The sequence below is a fragment of the Felis catus genome, chromosome X, assembly GCF_018350175.1.
Source record: "Felis catus isolate Fca126 chromosome X, F.catus_Fca126_mat1.0, whole genome shotgun sequence".
Classification (NCBI taxonomy): Eukaryota; Metazoa; Chordata; class Mammalia; order Carnivora; family Felidae; genus Felis; species Felis catus.
The window spans coordinates 15,307,136-15,325,454 of NC_058386.1; the positions used below are offsets into that span (position 1 = coordinate 15,307,136).

Consider the following 18,319-nt stretch of genomic DNA (forward strand, 5'->3'; position numbering starts at 1 on the left):
CCGCCCCTGCACACCTTCTGTGCCCTTGCCACTGGCCCCCTGCCCCTGTCCCCTTCTACCACTTCCTCCCTGGGAGAGGAGTTAGCCAGGAGGGATGCTCTTTTATGAATTCCCAGTTCTGGTTCACTCAATCACCCCTCCTCTCGGGCTCTTGTGCCTTATCCCCTGTCATTCAGTTGAGGGGATCTTGTAACACTTCTATGTGCTCCTGGGGGAGGGGAGCAGTTAAATGCCTTTACCCAACTGTGGTTTTCATATATTAGGAATCTGTCTCTTACGGTTTTTTTAGATTTTACAAAAACGTGTTCTCAAAACAGTAGGATCACATGCCCAAACTGTTCCTAACGTACTGAAAGGTTTTCTAAAAACTTAAATGCCAAAATATCATTTTCCTTTAGTGTTCAAATCCACATTGACAAAACTGGCTCATCATTTGTAGGACAATTGATTTGACTTTGAAGCTAAAGCACGTCCATTTCAAAACTACGTCCATAACAAATTCACACTCTTGTGTCAAGTCAGTATTAACATGCGGTACAAAAGGGCATGGCATAAATTGAAAAGCAGCTCTAAATTTATCAATACCAAGAAAATGTTCTTCAAGTTTTCCCTGTAGTTTTTGTGAAGTACATAATTCGGTCAATTACAATTACAATCTTCTGGGTGTTGATCCATTATTAGAAAACTGTGGAAATCATTATTATTGATTTGGATCATGGAACTTATTTCAGCAAATTCTCATACTAGTCTTAGTGAGCCACAAGTGAGCCTTTCCTTTCCTGGAAACCTCAAATTTACCTCACTCACACGCAGCGTGGTATTGGCTGGGATAGGTAAACCACACTGCCATTTTTTTTCTTCGATTTACTGAATTTTGTTTCAAGAAAATCTTGAAGTGAGGTTAATGACACATAAACTTCTGTGAAACCGATGAACATAGGAATCTGTCTGAATCGATTTTCTACTGCTATAGCCTGGCATGATGCTAAGTGGCACACAGGTAGTGAGCAGGCAACGTTTGCTGAAGGAACAAAAAGGAATGAAGCTGAGGCCACAGGGGTCCCCAGCCTGTCAATCAGCTCCGCCCTCAATGTTGCTTTAGCCCAGCGGTTTTCAACCTAGGCTGTGCGTGAGAATAACCCTGAAGACTTTTAAAAAATACAGAGATTTCGGTGGCCTATTCCTCAGTGTGTGTTCTAGTTGGTCTTGGCGCAGGGGTGAGGAGCCCAGGCCCATATATTTTCATGGCATGGAAGCTTGAGAAGAACTCGTCTGCTATCAACATCCACCAGTCTTGGGGTGGGAGGAAGAACAACCAGAGGGGGCAACAAACTATTACCTAGGGAAGCCTCTGATGGATCCAGTTTTAGCTGACGACTTAAGAGCACCAACTAGAAGATGTTCTTAGAGCCTCTCTTGGGCGAGAGGAAGAAGGAATATTAGGTTGAGGAACCCGAGGCAAGTGACACCCATAAAGAGAAATGTCGGCTCGGTCCAGTCTGGCCAGACACCCGGCGGAGGCCTCTCTACACAGCCTGACGTTCAGGATGGCAGTGTGAACAAAGGGGTGCCAGACAGTCAGAAAGGTGACGCGTCGAGAAGCCTTGGCTGAGGCTCCAGCTCTCATTCCTCTTGTAGGCAATCCACCCGACTTCTCTGAGACTCTGTTCTCTGAATTGTATACTCCAGCAACTCACGGGGCCAAGTCATGGCAAAAGTGCTTTACGAAGTATAAATTAAATTTCCTTCTTACATCTGGGGGTCTGTGGCAGCCAAACCTCCAAGCACGAGGGTTCCCGTTCACGGGGCTCCACCACGAAGAGGCTACCCTCTATCTAATTCTGCCCGCACTCCTGCTATTCGGAGCCCTCCGTCCGTTGGCAGAGACGCACGGGGAGTGGCAGGACAGTGGTGGGCAAAGCCAACTATATATTAGAAACGTCAGAGCACTTCAGCACCAGTGCTGGGGCTCCTGCCCCAGACCAACTGAACTGGAATCTCTGGGGTGGGTACTGGTATCCATATTTGTTTTAATATGCTTCTTCACTGAGGTGTAGCCTACGTACAGTAGAGTGTACTAATCTTACATTTAGAACTTGAAGAATTTTGATATACGTATACACCTGTATCATCACCGCCCAGATCAAAACAGAGTATTTCCGGCACCCAAGAAGACCACTTTGACACATCAGTAGGATTTAAAGGGCCCAAGGTGTTTGCAATACGCAGCCAACCTTAAGAACCAATGTATCGGAAAGACCCTGAGCCATCACCTAATTCTAGCCTAGTGGTTCTCACGTTTGGCCACACGTTAGAGTCACCCCACGCAGAAATTCTGAGAAATACAGAAGCCTGGGCTACACCCCAGACCAATGACATCATGAACCGGCAGCACTGGCTTCACCTGGGAACAGCACCAGAAATACAGAATCTCAGGCCTTTCCCAGACCTGGTGGATCGAAATCTTAACAAGGCCCTCTGGGACCGTATGCACAGTAACCTTTGGGAAGGGCTGATAGGACTTACTTCCTCATTTTACAAAGGAGGAACCCGAGACTTATTTCTCTTTATAAAGAAGCAACAGCCGGACACATAGCTCGTTGATGACAGAGCCCTAGCCAGACACTGAGTTCATCCTCTGCCCGCTTTTCTGTGTCCTGCTTCTTTTTCCTAACAGCTCTTTGAATAGCAGCCATCAGAGGTCTGTGGGGCTGCCTCAAAAGAGCTATGGTATCTTCATCTGATCTAATACTTCTAGAAATTCCATCTCCCCAATGGGCCTCAACCCTCCAGCTTAATGGGGCATGTTAAGCCTAAAACTTAAATACTGTTTACTTTTTACTACGGAAAATGCTATGAATTCTGAAGTCCTTCAGCTATTCCTTGAGGTCCAATGTTTAATATATCCCAGGAATATGGCTCGCACAGGGCAGAAAGCTACAGTTAGCCTTCTGTCCCCATTTAAGAAGTTTTACGTTGAAAAACGTATGTCCTTTTGTTCAAATACAAATTTTACCTGATTGTAATAAAGTATGGAAAATGCTGCAAAGAAAAAAAGGAAAAGTAAACAAAATACTGCCTGTACTGACAGTAGGCAGGCCAATCACTGGGAACCCCTGTGAGTATTTTCATTCATTCACTCCCTAGCTTTCCCTACGTATATTTTTATACACCTGTGATCACGTCGTCCATAACTTTGGGGTCACCTGCTACTTTGGAGCGTCTGACTCTCAGTTTCCCTCCACTGATGTGGTGAATTTAGGGCAGTGGTTCTCAACACTGGTTGCGTATTAGAATGACCAAGAGGGCTTTTAAAAACCTTAATGCCTAGGCTGTGTCCCAGACCAATTAAATCCGAATCGCTGAGGGTAGGAGACTGGAAATAAAAGATTTTCAAAAAAAATTTTAATGGAATTAATTTTAGGCGTACGGAAAAATTGCAAAAATAACACAGTTGTGTATCCCCCTAACCCGGCTTCCCCCAATGTTAACATCTAATGTCTGGAATTGGGACCGAATAGCTATGAACATTTAGCATGTGACACAGATGGCATCTCAAGTCACTGAGAAAAAGACTTTTTAATAAATGGCACAGGATCACTGGCTAAACAGTTTGGAAAAGATTAAATTAGACCCGTACTTCACACCACACACAAGAATAAACTCCAAGTGGATTTAATGTAAAAAAAAAAAAAAATGAAACCATATAAATAGTAGAAAACTTCAAGGGTGAATTCGCTCATAACCTGGGCATAGAGAAAGGCTTTCTAACTAAGACTCCAAATCCACAGGCAATAAAAGAAAAGACTAGTAAATTTAGCTACATTTTTAAAAAATTTAACTGACGTGACAAAAACAAAGTCGAAAGATAACTGACAAACTAGAAGTAAATATTTGCAACATGTACCACAAAGGGTATTAATGTCCCTAGTATACAAAGGACTCTTAAAAGGTGATCAAATATCCACTAGAAAAAGTGGGAAAAGACATAAACACACAACTAACAAGAAAGATACAAAAATGACCCCCAAATACACGAAAAACGTTCAAACGGTCCTCATAAGAGAAGCGCCAATTAAAAATAACAATGAGATACCCTTTCTCAACTACCACACCAGAGAAATTTAAAAATATTAGGACATTCAGTTGGTGAGATTTGCGTGGGGGGGGGGGGTATGTCAGAATATTTGTAATACTCCCTAGGTGATTTTAACTTGCAACCAAGATTGCAAACCATTGTTTCAAGGTAATGGTCCAAACGGAAACTTGATACAAGAGAATAATGCATTTTGCCTAAAACTGAAAGCCCTTCTTCACTATCGATATTCCAAAATTCCTTGGCCAGCATGGTGATTAAATATTGTTGTTGTTGTTATTATTATTATGATTATTATCACTTTTAGGAAAAGGGTCACAATATTTGCTACATACCATTGCAGCTTTTCTAACTCTTCCGGGGAGGAAGGGCAGGGTATCCTGACAGAACAGCAGCACTGTTCTGGAGGAGGCAACAGAAAAGAAAGAAGAAAATACACGGTCACGGATAAGACAAGACAGAAGCTCAGATCCATCAAGGATTAGGATTCCTACACCGACTACATTTTAAAGAGCATTTGTCTAAAACATGATAAAATAAACGAGATACCATTATATCGACAATTATACATTCACACTCGGTGCTCGAAATATTTATTGAGTGAGTAATTCGGGGGTGGTTATACATCTGCAATTATCAGTTGCTCTTCAGCAACTTCTGGGAATTCAGAAGTAAATCCATCCCGGCAGCAATCGACCAAACACTCCAAAGAGAAGTCAGTCCCCTTCTCTCAGTAGGGTTTGTTCTACCATGTTTTCAAATAAGGTATACTGAAACTCTATTGAGAAAGCAAGAAAAACCACCTTTTAGAGCTCTCTAAATACTGCCCAAGACTCATGTTTAAATTTATCGATTACACTTTCAGTTTTACACAGAACACATCAGAGTCATATGAAAACAAACACGGCAATAAAGACAGAGAGAGAGAACTTACCCATCGGTCGAATCTTTACTCTTTTCAAAGCGACCATTACAGCACATATGTTCATTGTTTTATTCATTTTTATTGTGAATGTACAATTTAATGTGCTGTAAAGAGAAATATATTTATATAACCAGAATGTTACTAAACTGGAAACCGACCTACGTATTTGTAAATGTTTTTTCAAACTTGGGAGTGAGGAAAGGAGGCGCCGATGCTGCTAACTTGCAACGTCAGCCCAATAAGCTTGTGAAGACCCATGGCCTTCTACCATGAGCCATTTATACAGGTTTCCATTCACAGAGGTTGCAAACCAGAGACCCTCTGACCGCACACAGCTGCTGATTCATTCTGCCCGTCGTAACCATGAACTGGCAAAGACAAGCATCTTAACATCTAGCCTTAACCCCAGCTGGCTACTTGCCTAGTATCTGTAGACGTTTGAATTTCTATCATGGGAGCCCTTTCACATACCAGCCCAGACGGACATCAAGGTCTCTTAAATCCAAAAATCTCTCTGGCAATTCAATCTAGATGATCAGATAACTAGCAATTTAAGACATGATCGCTTTTTTTTTTTTTTTTTAACTTCAGTCTTGGTTTACGTGAAAAAATGTTAATGTTGCAAATAATAAAAAAGTGGTGAGTGACATGAACTAAGTATATATAGCGGATAGGGATTCAATCCAGAATTTCATGGAAGAATTGCCATTATTTGTACCAGTGAATACCGTGATGAGCAGAAACTGTCATTTTCTAGGACTTTTACCCTCACAGAATGCTCGGGATTCAGGTGGCGAGATTACTGACCTACATGAGCCATTCGCTTATGCAGCCAACACAGCCAATGGACACAATTTAAAATGATCATGTGGGCAACATCAAATAATTGTCAGGCAATCTCATATTCATCCCTGCACACACCTTTTAATTTCTTTTCTCTTCCTTTCCCATCTTTTCCTTCCCTCTCTCCTTTTTCTCCCAAGCACCATATTATGTTCCTTCTTCTCTGTCTGGCCTATCACTAGACTGGACCACTGGGAGCCATTTCTTGGTTATAGTGGTGGCCCTTGGGGCTAAGGACACTGATGATGCTCAGCGTCACAGAACCGGAGGCAATGGCCCAATACCACTCATCCCTCTGTGACTCATAATGAAATGAGAAGATGGATGTGACAGAATAGTGAGTGTTTCAAAGAATAAAAACATATATCCAAAATGTCATTAATATGTGTTTATTTTAGAGGAACACATGTAAATTTGCAACCTAAGACTCCTCAATACTTTATTTCTCATGAGTAGAGAAACAATATGTATAAAAATATTAAAAATGACTCACCTTTGGGCCTCTGCTGTAGCACACACTATAAAATAAGTCTGAAACAAACAAACAACACACACACACACACACACACACACACACACACACACACACACACACACATATTACTTTGACAGTTGAGAATGTCAGACAAAACAACCCAGGACTAATCACAGCATCACAGAATCTTAGAACCACAATAACCCCCAAGGATCATCCAGTTCACATTCCTATCAGATTCCTGATGCATCATCAAAGCTATTCAGGGCATAAAGGCTCTACTTGCATACTTCTACTGTCCAGGGAACTCACTACCACACAAGGGAGCTCATTCTGGAGCCCTCATTTTAAGAAACTTTTGGTTTTACATGAAGGAAAATCTACCCCCTTGTAACAACTATGCATCGTGCCCAGTTCTGATTTCCGGAGTAACAGAACTAGTCTACTTAGTGTTTTTCACATGACAGATTTGGGGAAGTTTGAATACATTTTTCCTCAGGAACGCAGAGATCCATGCTTTCCCCCAAATAGAACAGTAATTACAAACAAGGTATAGGATGTACTGTGATTACCTCACTTAAGGTTTGCAGGGTTTTGTTTAGCTCTGATCGCCTGTGAATAAAACGAGAGAAAATGACATGAAGGAGATCACTGGTGATGTGAAATTCAAAACAAGTTAGATTTTTAGCAATTAAATTAAGCCTATGGTATTTATTGCCTGCAGTGTTCACTTTGAAGTAACACTGGGTATAATGAGATTCCTATGTGAGAAAAATAAATTATTTCTATGACAAGGGAGACTGACCAGACAGAAGCCATAGAAGTTCTAGCCAACAGCAAGATATAAATTACGGTTGGACAATCTTGTTACTCATTAGGCTGCTGCAACCCCCAGGCACCTTCTTCTGGCAGAGGGCCAGAGAAAGAACTGGCCCGAGGGCAAATTTCTGAAAGGGGTCCACCACTCACCATGGGCCCCTGCAACCACACCTCTCATTTGCACCTCTCCTTTCTTCCCTCATTTCTCCCTTGTTCCCTCTCCACCTGTCCCCACCTGCCCTCTAGCACTCTCCAGCACCCCCTTCCCCTCCTCTCCAGAATTTCCCTCTTTCCTCTCCTGCCATCCCACTCAACAACACTTTTATTTCTTCAGTGTGGGAGAGCTTCACGGGAAGTTGGGACAACTTAGATACTTAGAACATCCTTTGGTACCCTGGACAGGTCACGTTCATTGTAGTGGTTGTACCGTACCGTTACTTGTTTGCATCCTAGGTCTATCCTACCAGACTCCAGATTTCTGGTTCTAAAAATTGGCCTCATGCTGGAACCACCAAGGGAGCATTCAAAAATACCAGTGTCTGCGTCTCAGCCCCCAAATACAGATTTAATTGTTATAGGGTGTGCCTGGGCATCAGAATTTTTTGAAAGCTCCCCAGGTGATTTTAATATGCAGCCAAGGTAGAGAACCACTGTTCTAGAACCAGTTTTCCATCATCAGAGTTGGGTTCATCCCCAAGGCCAAACACATAGCAGGTGCTCAACAAATGCTTCATGGCTTTAAATGAACTCGATATTTCAAGTCTAGTAATTAAGCTGTATTACAAGCATGCAAAGCTGTGTTCTATTTATGAATCTGTGAGTTTAAAAAAATGTGTCTTATCACTATTGTTCCTCATCTCAAGTTTAAGATACTTCAAGGGCATTGATATCTTCTGCTTTTTATTTCACATATACACTATACTTTGAATAGCTAGGAAAGTTAGATTTTTCTCAGGAGGTAAAAAAAAAAAATAGGCATAAAGGACAGGAATATCACCTCTGCCCATCCCACTTTAACTGTTTGCCACTAGGTAGGCTCTGGGCCTCCTCTCCACCTAGGCATCGCTGAATCATCAAAAGCAGCCAGGCCAAAATGCTAACTGAAAGGAAGACCCTTAAGAGGACCTTTGTTTCCTTTCGTTTTGACCTCGGAGAGGTTTTTTTCCTTCGGGGTCGTCCCAGATAGTCCCCAGAGCTTTGGGTTTGTTTCAAAAGTTTATGAAAACCTCATTTGAGAGGTAGCAGCAAGGTTGAGAGGAGACGAATTTTGTCTCTAATGCTGTTTCCCTGCACGAGGGTGAACACATGACATTTCCCCTCCCAGTGACAGTCAGGTAAGACTGTCTCTGGGCCTGACATTTTGACCTTTTGTCTAACGGGGAGCATCCATGTGTAATGTATTTCTCATTGTCTGTGCTTGTCCTTATAAGCTGCTATCTACCTAACAAAGAGCTCTCTCTGACTTTTGGATGACTGATGTTTCCCGAAAGCATGAACAAACGGTATACCTGCCATCCTACCTTGAACTCTTTCAACCTTTCTGGCTACCAAATCGTATTAAAACTCAAATACCAATTCAAATGGAGCTCTTACATACTTTCAGATCATCAAAGAGAACAGCCTCATAAGGATATTAGGTGATGGCCAGTGACTACCAATGCTAATTTGCTAAGAACTCAAGAACCAATTCTTTATAACCTTCGGGTCCATTTCCTATTCTCGGTTTCCAAAAGTAAAGGTAGCTCAACAAGTATCTTTCCATCGTTGATGTCTTAACTTTTCAATCAAGCAGCAGATTACTCACTTGAGTTCACTTAGAGACAGGACTCCAGATAAGGTGCCATTAGCCAGATTTTGATTCTGTAGAAGCATAAAATCATTAAGAATATAACAAATACCGTTGTGTTTTTTTACACTCTCTAACAAGAAGTTGTTCTCCAGTTTCGTTGGCCACCCAAAGAACTACACCCCAAAGACTGAATGCTAACTGCTTGGAGTATTACCTAGCGAACGATCAAATCCATATTGACTGAGCTAGTTTTTGTTTCTGTATCTCCTTTAAAAATATTCTGAATCAGCAAGTCTAATGTGCTAATTAATTTCGTTATTCCAAGGGTTCCCCCAAAAGAACACTAGTAAAGCTCTCCACAGGAAAGGTCCCGGAGTTAAGTGAAAGATCCCAATGTGAAAAGGGAAACTTAGTAGCAGCCATCACCCCATTTGTAGCACGTAGCCCATTGCCTGGCACATAGTAGGTGCTCAGGAAATATTCACTGAATGAACAATCTACATTTAGCTGGGCTCCTCTGAACCAATCTGGGTTATGGGAAGTATATGCATCCAAATCCCCCATGGGGTGGAACGGGATCAGAATCAGAAGACTGTTCTTAGACCCAATCCATTTCTTATTGCTAGAAGTTTCTAATATAATTTTAAAATTTAAAAGGCAATAGAATTCCATCATATCAACATTCAGCAAGTCTAGTGAAAACCAAAATACGATTGTTAAAAAAAATACTATGATTATTAAGTCAAACCCTCTTGACAAAGCTAGTGATTCAACAACACATATTTTATTTAATTTTGGTCATAAAAATAAATATGCCAAATACCATAAATAAACTGTACCTTAAACAAATCTTTAAATGCACAAGCACTTGCTTTTTAAGTTAGCAATAAAAAAAAATCTTTAAAACGTACCTGAGTAACACTGCTTTCTTCATATTGAAACATTATCTCACCTCTAAAAAATGCTAAAAATAAATTTTCAAAACAAAATTTGAGACTTCCATCCTTAGGGCTTAAGGATTACTACAACACAGGAAAAGGATTATCAAATTACTTTATAAACGGTTTCATCCAATTCTTTGTAGGTACTCACAGTTACTGTCTTTTCTAGCAGAAAGTTAGTCAATGACTCAATTTTCAGAAAATGTGAACTATAAATTTTATGTGGGAATGCAGAAAGAGAAAAAACTTGTCTCCTTGTCAAGAAATTCTAATCCTACATGCTTCTCATCAGAGCTTTGTTGCCCATAAAGATACTAACTGGGGGAACTGTGGCTCTAACATTAAAAATCTTTTCGGGCTGTTTTCATTGCCCAATGAAGGAGGGAGGGGAAAAGTGTTTTTCAGCAATTAAGCAATCTTGTGAAAGTCTATTTATTCCTTGCCATTTTGGGGTTTTTTTTTTCCCCTTTAAAATATAGTACCAAATGCAATCTCTCTCCTAGGAATAAAGTTGAGATTTTGCTCTTGAAATCTGAAAAGTGTGCAGGGAGAATCCTTTCTTTAGTGGAATAACTCATTGTGGCTTTCATTCTAGAAACACCAGAAAACTCTACTCTTAAAATGCTCACTTTGGGGGGCCCCTGGGTGGCGCAGTCGATTAAGCGTCCGACTTCAGCCAGGTCATGATCTCGCGGTCCATGAGTTCGAGCCCCGCGTCAGGCTCTGGGCTGATGGCTCAGAGCCTGGAGCCTGTTTCCGATTCTGTGTCTCCCTCTCTCTCTGCCCCTCCCCCGTTCATGCTCTGTCTCTCTCTGTCCCAAAAATAAAAAATAAACGTTAAAAAAAAAATTTTTAAAAATAAAAAAAAAAATGCTCACTTTGGGAAATACAGAACCCATTTTAAGTCGACCTGTTTCCTACAGGGTATACTCGGAGGAGCTCAGATTCTATCGGAAAAAAAAAAAAAGAAAATAGAGACTCCTTAACGGAAGCATATTGTGTGCGCTTCATAATCTACAGAGACAGAAAACTGGCCTCAAAAGCAGAAGGGCAAAGAGGCCATAAAAACTAGAGCAGGCGTCAGCTACCTTTTTCGTGAAAGATCAGATATCTGAGGTTTTGTGGGCCATATGTTCTGTCAGAACTACTCAACTATGCATGAAAGCAGCCAGACCCTATGTATGTGAATGACATTGCTACGTTCCAATAAAACTTTATTTACTAAAACAGGCGGCAGGCTTTATTTAGACTATGAGCAGTAGTTTGTCGACTCCGGAACTAGAAGGTTGAATGCTTTCTCAGCTCATCTTTTGTAACAACCCAAAGTACAACTGATTCTCATAACCAGGTTGGTCCACTTTCACTTAAAACAGCTGACAAAGGGGGCGCCTGGGTGGCTCAGTCGGTTAAGCATCCGACTTCAGCTCAGGTCATGATCTCATAGTTTGTGGGATCAAGCCTCACATCGGGCTCTGTGCTGACAGCTCGGAGCCTGGAGCCTGCTTCGGATTCTGGGTCTCCCTCTCTCTCTGCCCCTCCTCTGCTCATGCTCTGTCCTTCTGTACCTCTCAAAAATAAAATTAAAATGTTAAAAAAAATTAAAAAAAAAAAAAAAGAATGACAAAGCCACTAGTCCAGGGATTAACCAGATTCGTCCATTCTGGCCACTTTTCTACCGAGAACCTCAACTTCTGCATACTGATATCGAAATCTCACTTGATGCAGTGCATAATTATTAAAAGTAAAGATACTTGACATATACACAGAATTACTCATCCATTTTTGAAAAAATTCTTAGCTCTTAAAATTTATTGAGCGTGTGCATGTGTGTGCGCACCTGCGGACAGCCACAATTTCTCTCCCTCACCCGTCCGTTCTCCAAGTCCATCCTCCGGTCTGGTGGAATGCGTGCTGAGTTTCACAAATGTGCTGGGAGCACAGCGGTAGCAGAAAAACCAGGAAGCCACCACCTTTTGACCCTCAGCCTAACTCTGCCTGGTCGGCTCCCAGTTTTTTCAACAGCCTCCATTTCCATTAAGGAACTCAGACTGGAACCTGCAAGAAGTGAAGGTTTCTAGTTTCTGGCAGGATATCATGGAATTTCTGGTGCCAAAAAAGTTGGTTCCCTGATGAGGCTGTTTTCACCAGACACTAAAACAAATGGTCAATTCAGTTGCTTAATTGGGGAAAACATTACTCCAACCAGCTTCCTGGCATCTGTTACTCAAGATGACCAGTTTTTTTTTTTTTTGACTAAATGTTCAATTTTCAAAGTTATCAAACATTATGTAGACACAACACTAAACTAGACATTAGTCACCAGTCCAAAACACAGATGAAGCATAAAAATAATGAAATTATGGAGGATTCAGTAGAGTAGGGTAAGCGAAGATGCAGGGAAGGAGGGAGAGAGGGAGAGAGGGAGAGAGAGAGAGACAGAGGGAGAGGGAGAGGGAGAGGGAGAGGGAGAGGGAGAGAGAGAGAGAGACAAAGAGATACACAATATATGAAAGTGAAATGAACCTAACAAGTTTTTCCCCTTTAATCAAAGCCAGATAATATTTTCCTACTGTATTCTACCTGGTACACACTAGCAGCAGAAAGCTCATATGAGGAAATCTCACATGCACACAAATAGAAAATGTTTGTGGACCATTCTTTGAATACAAAGTTTTCTTGTTTTCCAGCACCATTCCAACCTTAACTCATTTTTCCTGAAATTGTTTCCTATGTTTTTCAAACACATTACTAAACAGAACAAAAAGAACAGACTGAAAGGAAAACATTCCCACAAGAATGGTTTTTGAAGACTTTAATATTACAACAGACTCCGTTACCTTCCTCTTCTCTCTTCTCACGATCCAGTTCTGACCTGCCACACCACATGTTTATGTTTTTTACATCTGCTTTCATTGGTTTTAACAAGGAAGGGAACCCAGAGAGCCGAACCGACGTGAGAAAAATGGTCGTTTCATTCCTTCTGGCCCATGGCAGAAGGGGAAATATTCCCATTTCAAAAATAGCGTGTTCTCAAGAGATTTCCATCTTAATTTTCAGAAATAGTGGACAGCGTGGGCTAAAGATGGCAAAATACACTATGGACACTACTGGAATTAGCATCCAGTTAAACTAGGTGGACGTGAGGTTTTCAACATGCTTAGGAGAGCAGTTTATTTTATTTTCGGCAAAAGGTGACACCCTGTTTCTAAGCCTTCATATTTAAGGTCCTGTGGAAAAGCTTGAGGGATTTATATACCAGAAGTTGCTTTCAATAGTTAAGTTCACTACTTAATATATTCATAAGTCAACCTTAAGGGCATTAGTTATGGATTTAAAGCTATGATGAAAAATAGTTGGTGTGGACCTTCGTGTTCTCATATTAAGTATATGTGCTGCCGAAGCGAGCACATCGTGTTCTCATATTAAGGAAGTTAATCTATCATCTCACTAAGCAATGGGAAGATAATTTCAGGCAGATGTCAAATTTGCTTTTGTCTTCATTTGGGACTTCTTAGTAGCCGGGCGGTACGAAAAGAGACAGATCAGAGAGATACACATCACATACTCAACAGGAGAAAAACAAACCTTTGCTCCCCACGGGGCGCATTCACCTGGTAGCGTGTAATGTACATAAGCACTAACCTGAGTCACTGCAAATAGACGACAAATTGCAGACATTTCCCTGGGGTTTGACTCCTGCAAAGAAAACACGACCCAACCGGTTAAACATGTCATCAAGAGAATTCACAAATGTACATATCAAACGTGGACCAAAAATATGCTAAGTTGGCTACAACTGGCTGGATGAATTCCACAAAGGCTAAAGAAATGAGCTTTCGTTTCTTAGTTGGCCAGCTCCAGAACTTCCTTCTTTACTATGGTTCAGTATGTCACTCACTGTCTGATCCCCTACTCCTCCCTAAAAATATTTTTGTCCCATTCCAAATTAATTCCTCCCCTGTCCAATATAAAAAGAACAGTGTGAATGCAAACCCAGTATAGAGACTTTAAATGGAACAGCCCTTACTCAGAGATCCTCCTTCCTTTCCTGGGCAGGGGAGTCCATGAACACTCTAATATTTCCTTGTGCAAATGTGTGTAAGAAATAACACCAATGTCATGATGTTATTGCACCTAGGCAAAAACGACAAAACTCAAAAACTATTTGCTGAACAACTACCGTACTCGACAGGCTTTGGAATGTTGCAGATACAGACCCTGCCCTCAATGAGCATACAATCTAGGAAGCGATACTGGCCAGAAAATAAACAGTTATGGGGGGTGCCTGGATGGGTCAGTCGGTCAAGCGTCCGACTTCGGCTCAGGTCATCATCTCACGGTTCGTGGGTTCGAGCCCCGCGTGGGGCTCTGTGCTGACAGCTCAGAGCCTGGAGCCCGCTTCGGATTCTGTGCCTCCCTCGCTCTCTGCCCCTCCCCCGCTCATGCTCTGTCTCTGTCTCAAAAATAAATAAACATTAAAAAGAAAAAAAGTCATAGTGAAGGCAAAATGGAGACACAGCCAGGACAACAAACTATACAGGCATACGAAAGAGGCAGAGATGAATGGGAGATGAAATAAGCCATGTGAGAACAAAACATTCCATACATATTCACCTAAAAAGCACTTTCTTCTTTGGTGAAAGGAGACGTACATCTTCTTTGATTTGAAAAGAGCTCCCGGTTTACTCCCCTAAAAATCTTGCCTTCATTAATTTCATCCTTTTGGCGAAGTAAAAGAAAACTACAGCAAATGTGAGGGGCAAATGCTCGTCATGTATTCAGCAAAGTGCCAAGAGGGAAAGGTTGTTACGGAGTATTTTGCTGTCCTTGTTAGGTCTGGTTGGTCAGAATTACGTATGCAATGTCTGATTGCTATTTTATCTCCATTGTGCTTTATGGGTGCTTAATTGTTTCTGAAGAGAACAACTCTGGACACAGACTAAAATTACAACTTGTGTTTAGTGCATGGGAAATGGTTTCTGCCAGGGTGATTTAGTTGGTGCATAGGCATCACCCTTCAACTAAGACTTGTGATTCTGGGGGCAAACTGAATTTAGGTGCCAAAAGTTATCTGACGTGTAGAATTCTATACTGTTTCACAGCTACGTTACCCACACCAAAAGATAAAGATTTCGACTTAAGTATACCTGCTTGAGATGGTGGCTAGTAATGCTTTCAGTGTTCTCCAGGACTATGGGTCTAGTCCCCACTAAACGTTACATTCTATCATCTCTCATCTTTCTCTAAATTTTAGTGGCAGCTTCGTTTCCAGGGGCGTGTGTCTTGGGCTGCTCGTTAATCTTGAGAATTTTCTTCCCCATTGCTAGGGCTGTTATCTGTAATTTCCCCCAAAGTATACAGCCACTGTTCATCCTTTAAGTCATGAACGAGACAACTTTGTAAAGGGTCAAATAGTAAGTATTTTAGGCTTGGTGGGCCATATGGTCTCTGTCACAACTACTCAACTCTCCTGTTCACTGTATTGGAAATTCACCACAGATAACATGTCAACAAATGGGCATGGCAGTGTTCCAATAAAACTTTATTTACAAAACTAGATGGTGGGCCACAGTTGCCCCGTAGGCCGTAGTTTGCCAACCCCCGTTTTAAATCAACCAGAAGACTTTGTTAAGCAGATCAGGTATCCCTACCCTTGCAATCGGTACTTAAAAGTTTATCCCTTTTTTGATTTCAAAAGAGAATGAGGTTCAGTCCTCTAAGAATCTTTCCCTCATAAATTCTATCCTGTTGATGACCACTAACACCAGCCCTTTTATCTCCCACGCTTCTTAACCATGTCAGAGACACTTGTGTAGTCTTTTGCCTTTATCTGCATACGTGTTCAGGTTAGTTATCTGTTTGTTTGCCTTGTCTCTCCCCAAGCGAGCAGATTCCTCAGGGTGGGCATTGTATCTGATCATGATTACATAGCCCCAAACGCTTAGCACGACTTCAGGTACCCAGAGCATAAATAGGTAAACATCTATTCATTAAGAACAGATTGCATTTTTAAAAGATAGGAAAAAAAGAGAAAGAAAACATAAATACCAGCCATGTGTTTAATTTTACTTTAGTTACAAAAAAGAAAGTCTTGATATTGATAGTAAGTCATACCTGATGCATTGAAGGTTTTTACTATAGTGATTTTAGTTTTTTCTGCAAAGAAGCAATTTAAATATTAGAGCAGAATTGTTGCTTGTTTTTAAAAAACAATTTGCCACGAGTATCATTTTAGTGAAGTGCTAAGAAAATCACACTGTTGACACCTTTACGACGCTACTGGTCATCCCAGCAGCAGAATACATGGGAATCGCATACACAGATCATATAGCCTTGGAACAGGGTGGGGCTGGGATTTGGATTCCCATGTTTACCCAGTTATTTCACACCCATTACACCCCCCACTGCTTGTGTAATTCTACTGCACTTTCCATGCGCTGCTGCTAGACAAATCAACGTGGACTTACACTTCAGATAGGTACAATTAAGTAAGTCACTTCAAGTGGCACGTTGTAAAGAACCGGTGATTCAGAGCAAAAAAATGAATGGAAACACAAGATCTAAAATAGTGTATGCTCTACGATCAAGGGAGTGTCCTGCTATTTTCTTTAGGACCTAATAAAATATTATTGCCATGATAGCGATAAGATAAAATTATTCTCAAAGAGGTTGAAACGATCCAACTACAGTTGGCCAGCAGGCTCACAGCAGACCCAGGACAGAACTGTTCAAACCACAGGCAAATATTTACACACTCAGAAGAAGCAAACCTTAGAAATGTGTTCCCAATGCACTTTGGGGACATAGTCCATGGTTCATTTTTCAGATAATGGAGAACCAAGTTCAGAAATCCTTGCTGTAAGGATGGCCAATTAGAAGAGGTGTGTTGGGGCATAGATTTGCAAAGAAGGTCTGTCTCCTAGGGTGAGTGGCAAATTCTGAAGAAAACACAAAGCTCGGGTCTTGGAGAAGCACTTAAGAATGATGACATTACACCAACAGTTGCAGAAACCTCATTTGTGTTATGTGTTACATTGATGAGTTTCCGTTTCACTGTGACTGACCCATGGGCAATGGTTGGTGGTAATCATAGAGGCTGACGGTATTTTGCATTATCAATAAGAATCTTTTAAATATCTTATTTTGTTTGCCCTGATACTTTCCTTCCCAGAGCAAGCAAAACACATCTGTGAAATGAACTTCCGGTTTTAGTAACAAAAGTGCTTTTGGGGAAAAATGTTCAACCTCACCAACAATCAAGACTGTAAAATAGAACCTAAGGAATTGAAAGGTCTAATAATATATGGCATAGTCTCAACTCTGAGCAAAGGTACAGTGACACAGACATTCTCATTCACTGCCGGCACGCATGTTGCTGGGTACAACCTTTCAAGAAGGTAATTGGGCAACACGCAGATCGAGGACCTTAAAATACTCATCATGCTAACCCATTAAATCCAATCCTTGGAATGCATCCTACAGAAATCAGGAATGAATGTAAGATGTTGACACAAGGATGTTCATTGCAACAATTTCTATTAAAAGAGTAGACACAGCTTTAATAATGTTCAACATATGGTACGCAATGGAATATTATCAAGTCATTAATAGTAAGGGGCAGTGGAAAATACTTAGAATTCAATATGAAGTCAAAAGGGCAAGATATAAAATTCCATATAAACTATGACAATTTTGTAAAAGAGATAGATATATACACATATGTGTGTGTGTGTATATATGATACATGTATATATGATTCTGAATGGAAATATACCAGTAATAGTCTTAAGAAAGTAATATTAGAGATGATTTCTATTTTTTCTTTGCATTTTTCTATATTCTCCATTTGTTACGAGCTAAGATACATTACGATTATAATTTTTAATGTTATTTTAAATGGAGTGCTATGGCCGTAACAGTTTGGAAGTTCAGGAATGTGATAACACCAGAATTACTGTTCAATGTCAAAGTAAAACGAGTAGTGACTCAACAAATGAAGGCACAGGAAGTGGGCAAGGAGATAACCTTTAGCAACCCAGAAGACTGACCACACAAGCGAGAAACCCAAGAAGGCAGAGAGGACAAACTATGATATTTAGAAAGAACTTGATATTACCTGTTTTGTTTAAAGTGGATAATACACTCGAAGTAGCATCTGAAATAATGAAAGAGAAGTGAAGCCTAATTATTGACATGATTAACAAACACGTGCATTGTCTAGGTTCCTTAAACATTTCACTTTTCCCCAAATCCTAGAGAAGTTAGAGAGTTTCGCAAAAGCCAACCGACACTACCAAACGTATTTACTGCTCACCCCGCCACACTGTCCATTCTCCAACCCCCAGACACCATTCCTGAGCAAGTATTCATCCTTTTAAAATGCATTTCTTGAACAGAGGTGATGTGTCTAAAATAGAGCAACACTCCTATA

At 40.9% G+C, this 18,319-nt stretch overlaps 1 protein-coding gene across 4 annotated transcripts in view; it reads right to left on the reverse strand.

Moving 5' to 3' along the window:
- ADGRG2 (adhesion G protein-coupled receptor G2) overlaps window positions 1-18,319 on the reverse strand; it is a 123,614-nt gene that overhangs the window by 21,746 nt on the left and 83,549 nt on the right. For 2 of the 4 annotated variants that reach the window (XM_023249384.2, XM_045051257.1), the window contains 9 exons: window positions 18,005-18,043; window positions 16,003-16,044; window positions 13,531-13,584; window positions 9,859-9,911; window positions 8,963-9,018; window positions 6,912-6,951; window positions 6,358-6,395; window positions 5,031-5,125; window positions 4,432-4,498 (listed from right to left, as the gene is read on the reverse strand). In XM_023249384.2, the coding sequence (XP_023105152.2) occupies window positions 4,432-4,498; window positions 5,031-5,125; window positions 6,358-6,395; window positions 6,912-6,951; window positions 8,963-9,018; window positions 9,859-9,911; window positions 13,531-13,584; window positions 16,003-16,044; window positions 18,005-18,043 (484 nt within the window). The remainder of the gene's footprint in view (window positions 1-4,431; window positions 4,499-5,030; window positions 5,126-6,357; window positions 6,396-6,911; window positions 6,952-8,962; window positions 9,019-9,858; window positions 9,912-13,530; window positions 13,585-16,002; window positions 16,045-18,004; window positions 18,044-18,319) is intronic. The other 2 variants (XM_045051260.1, XM_045051259.1) reach the window with 1 other exon arrangement.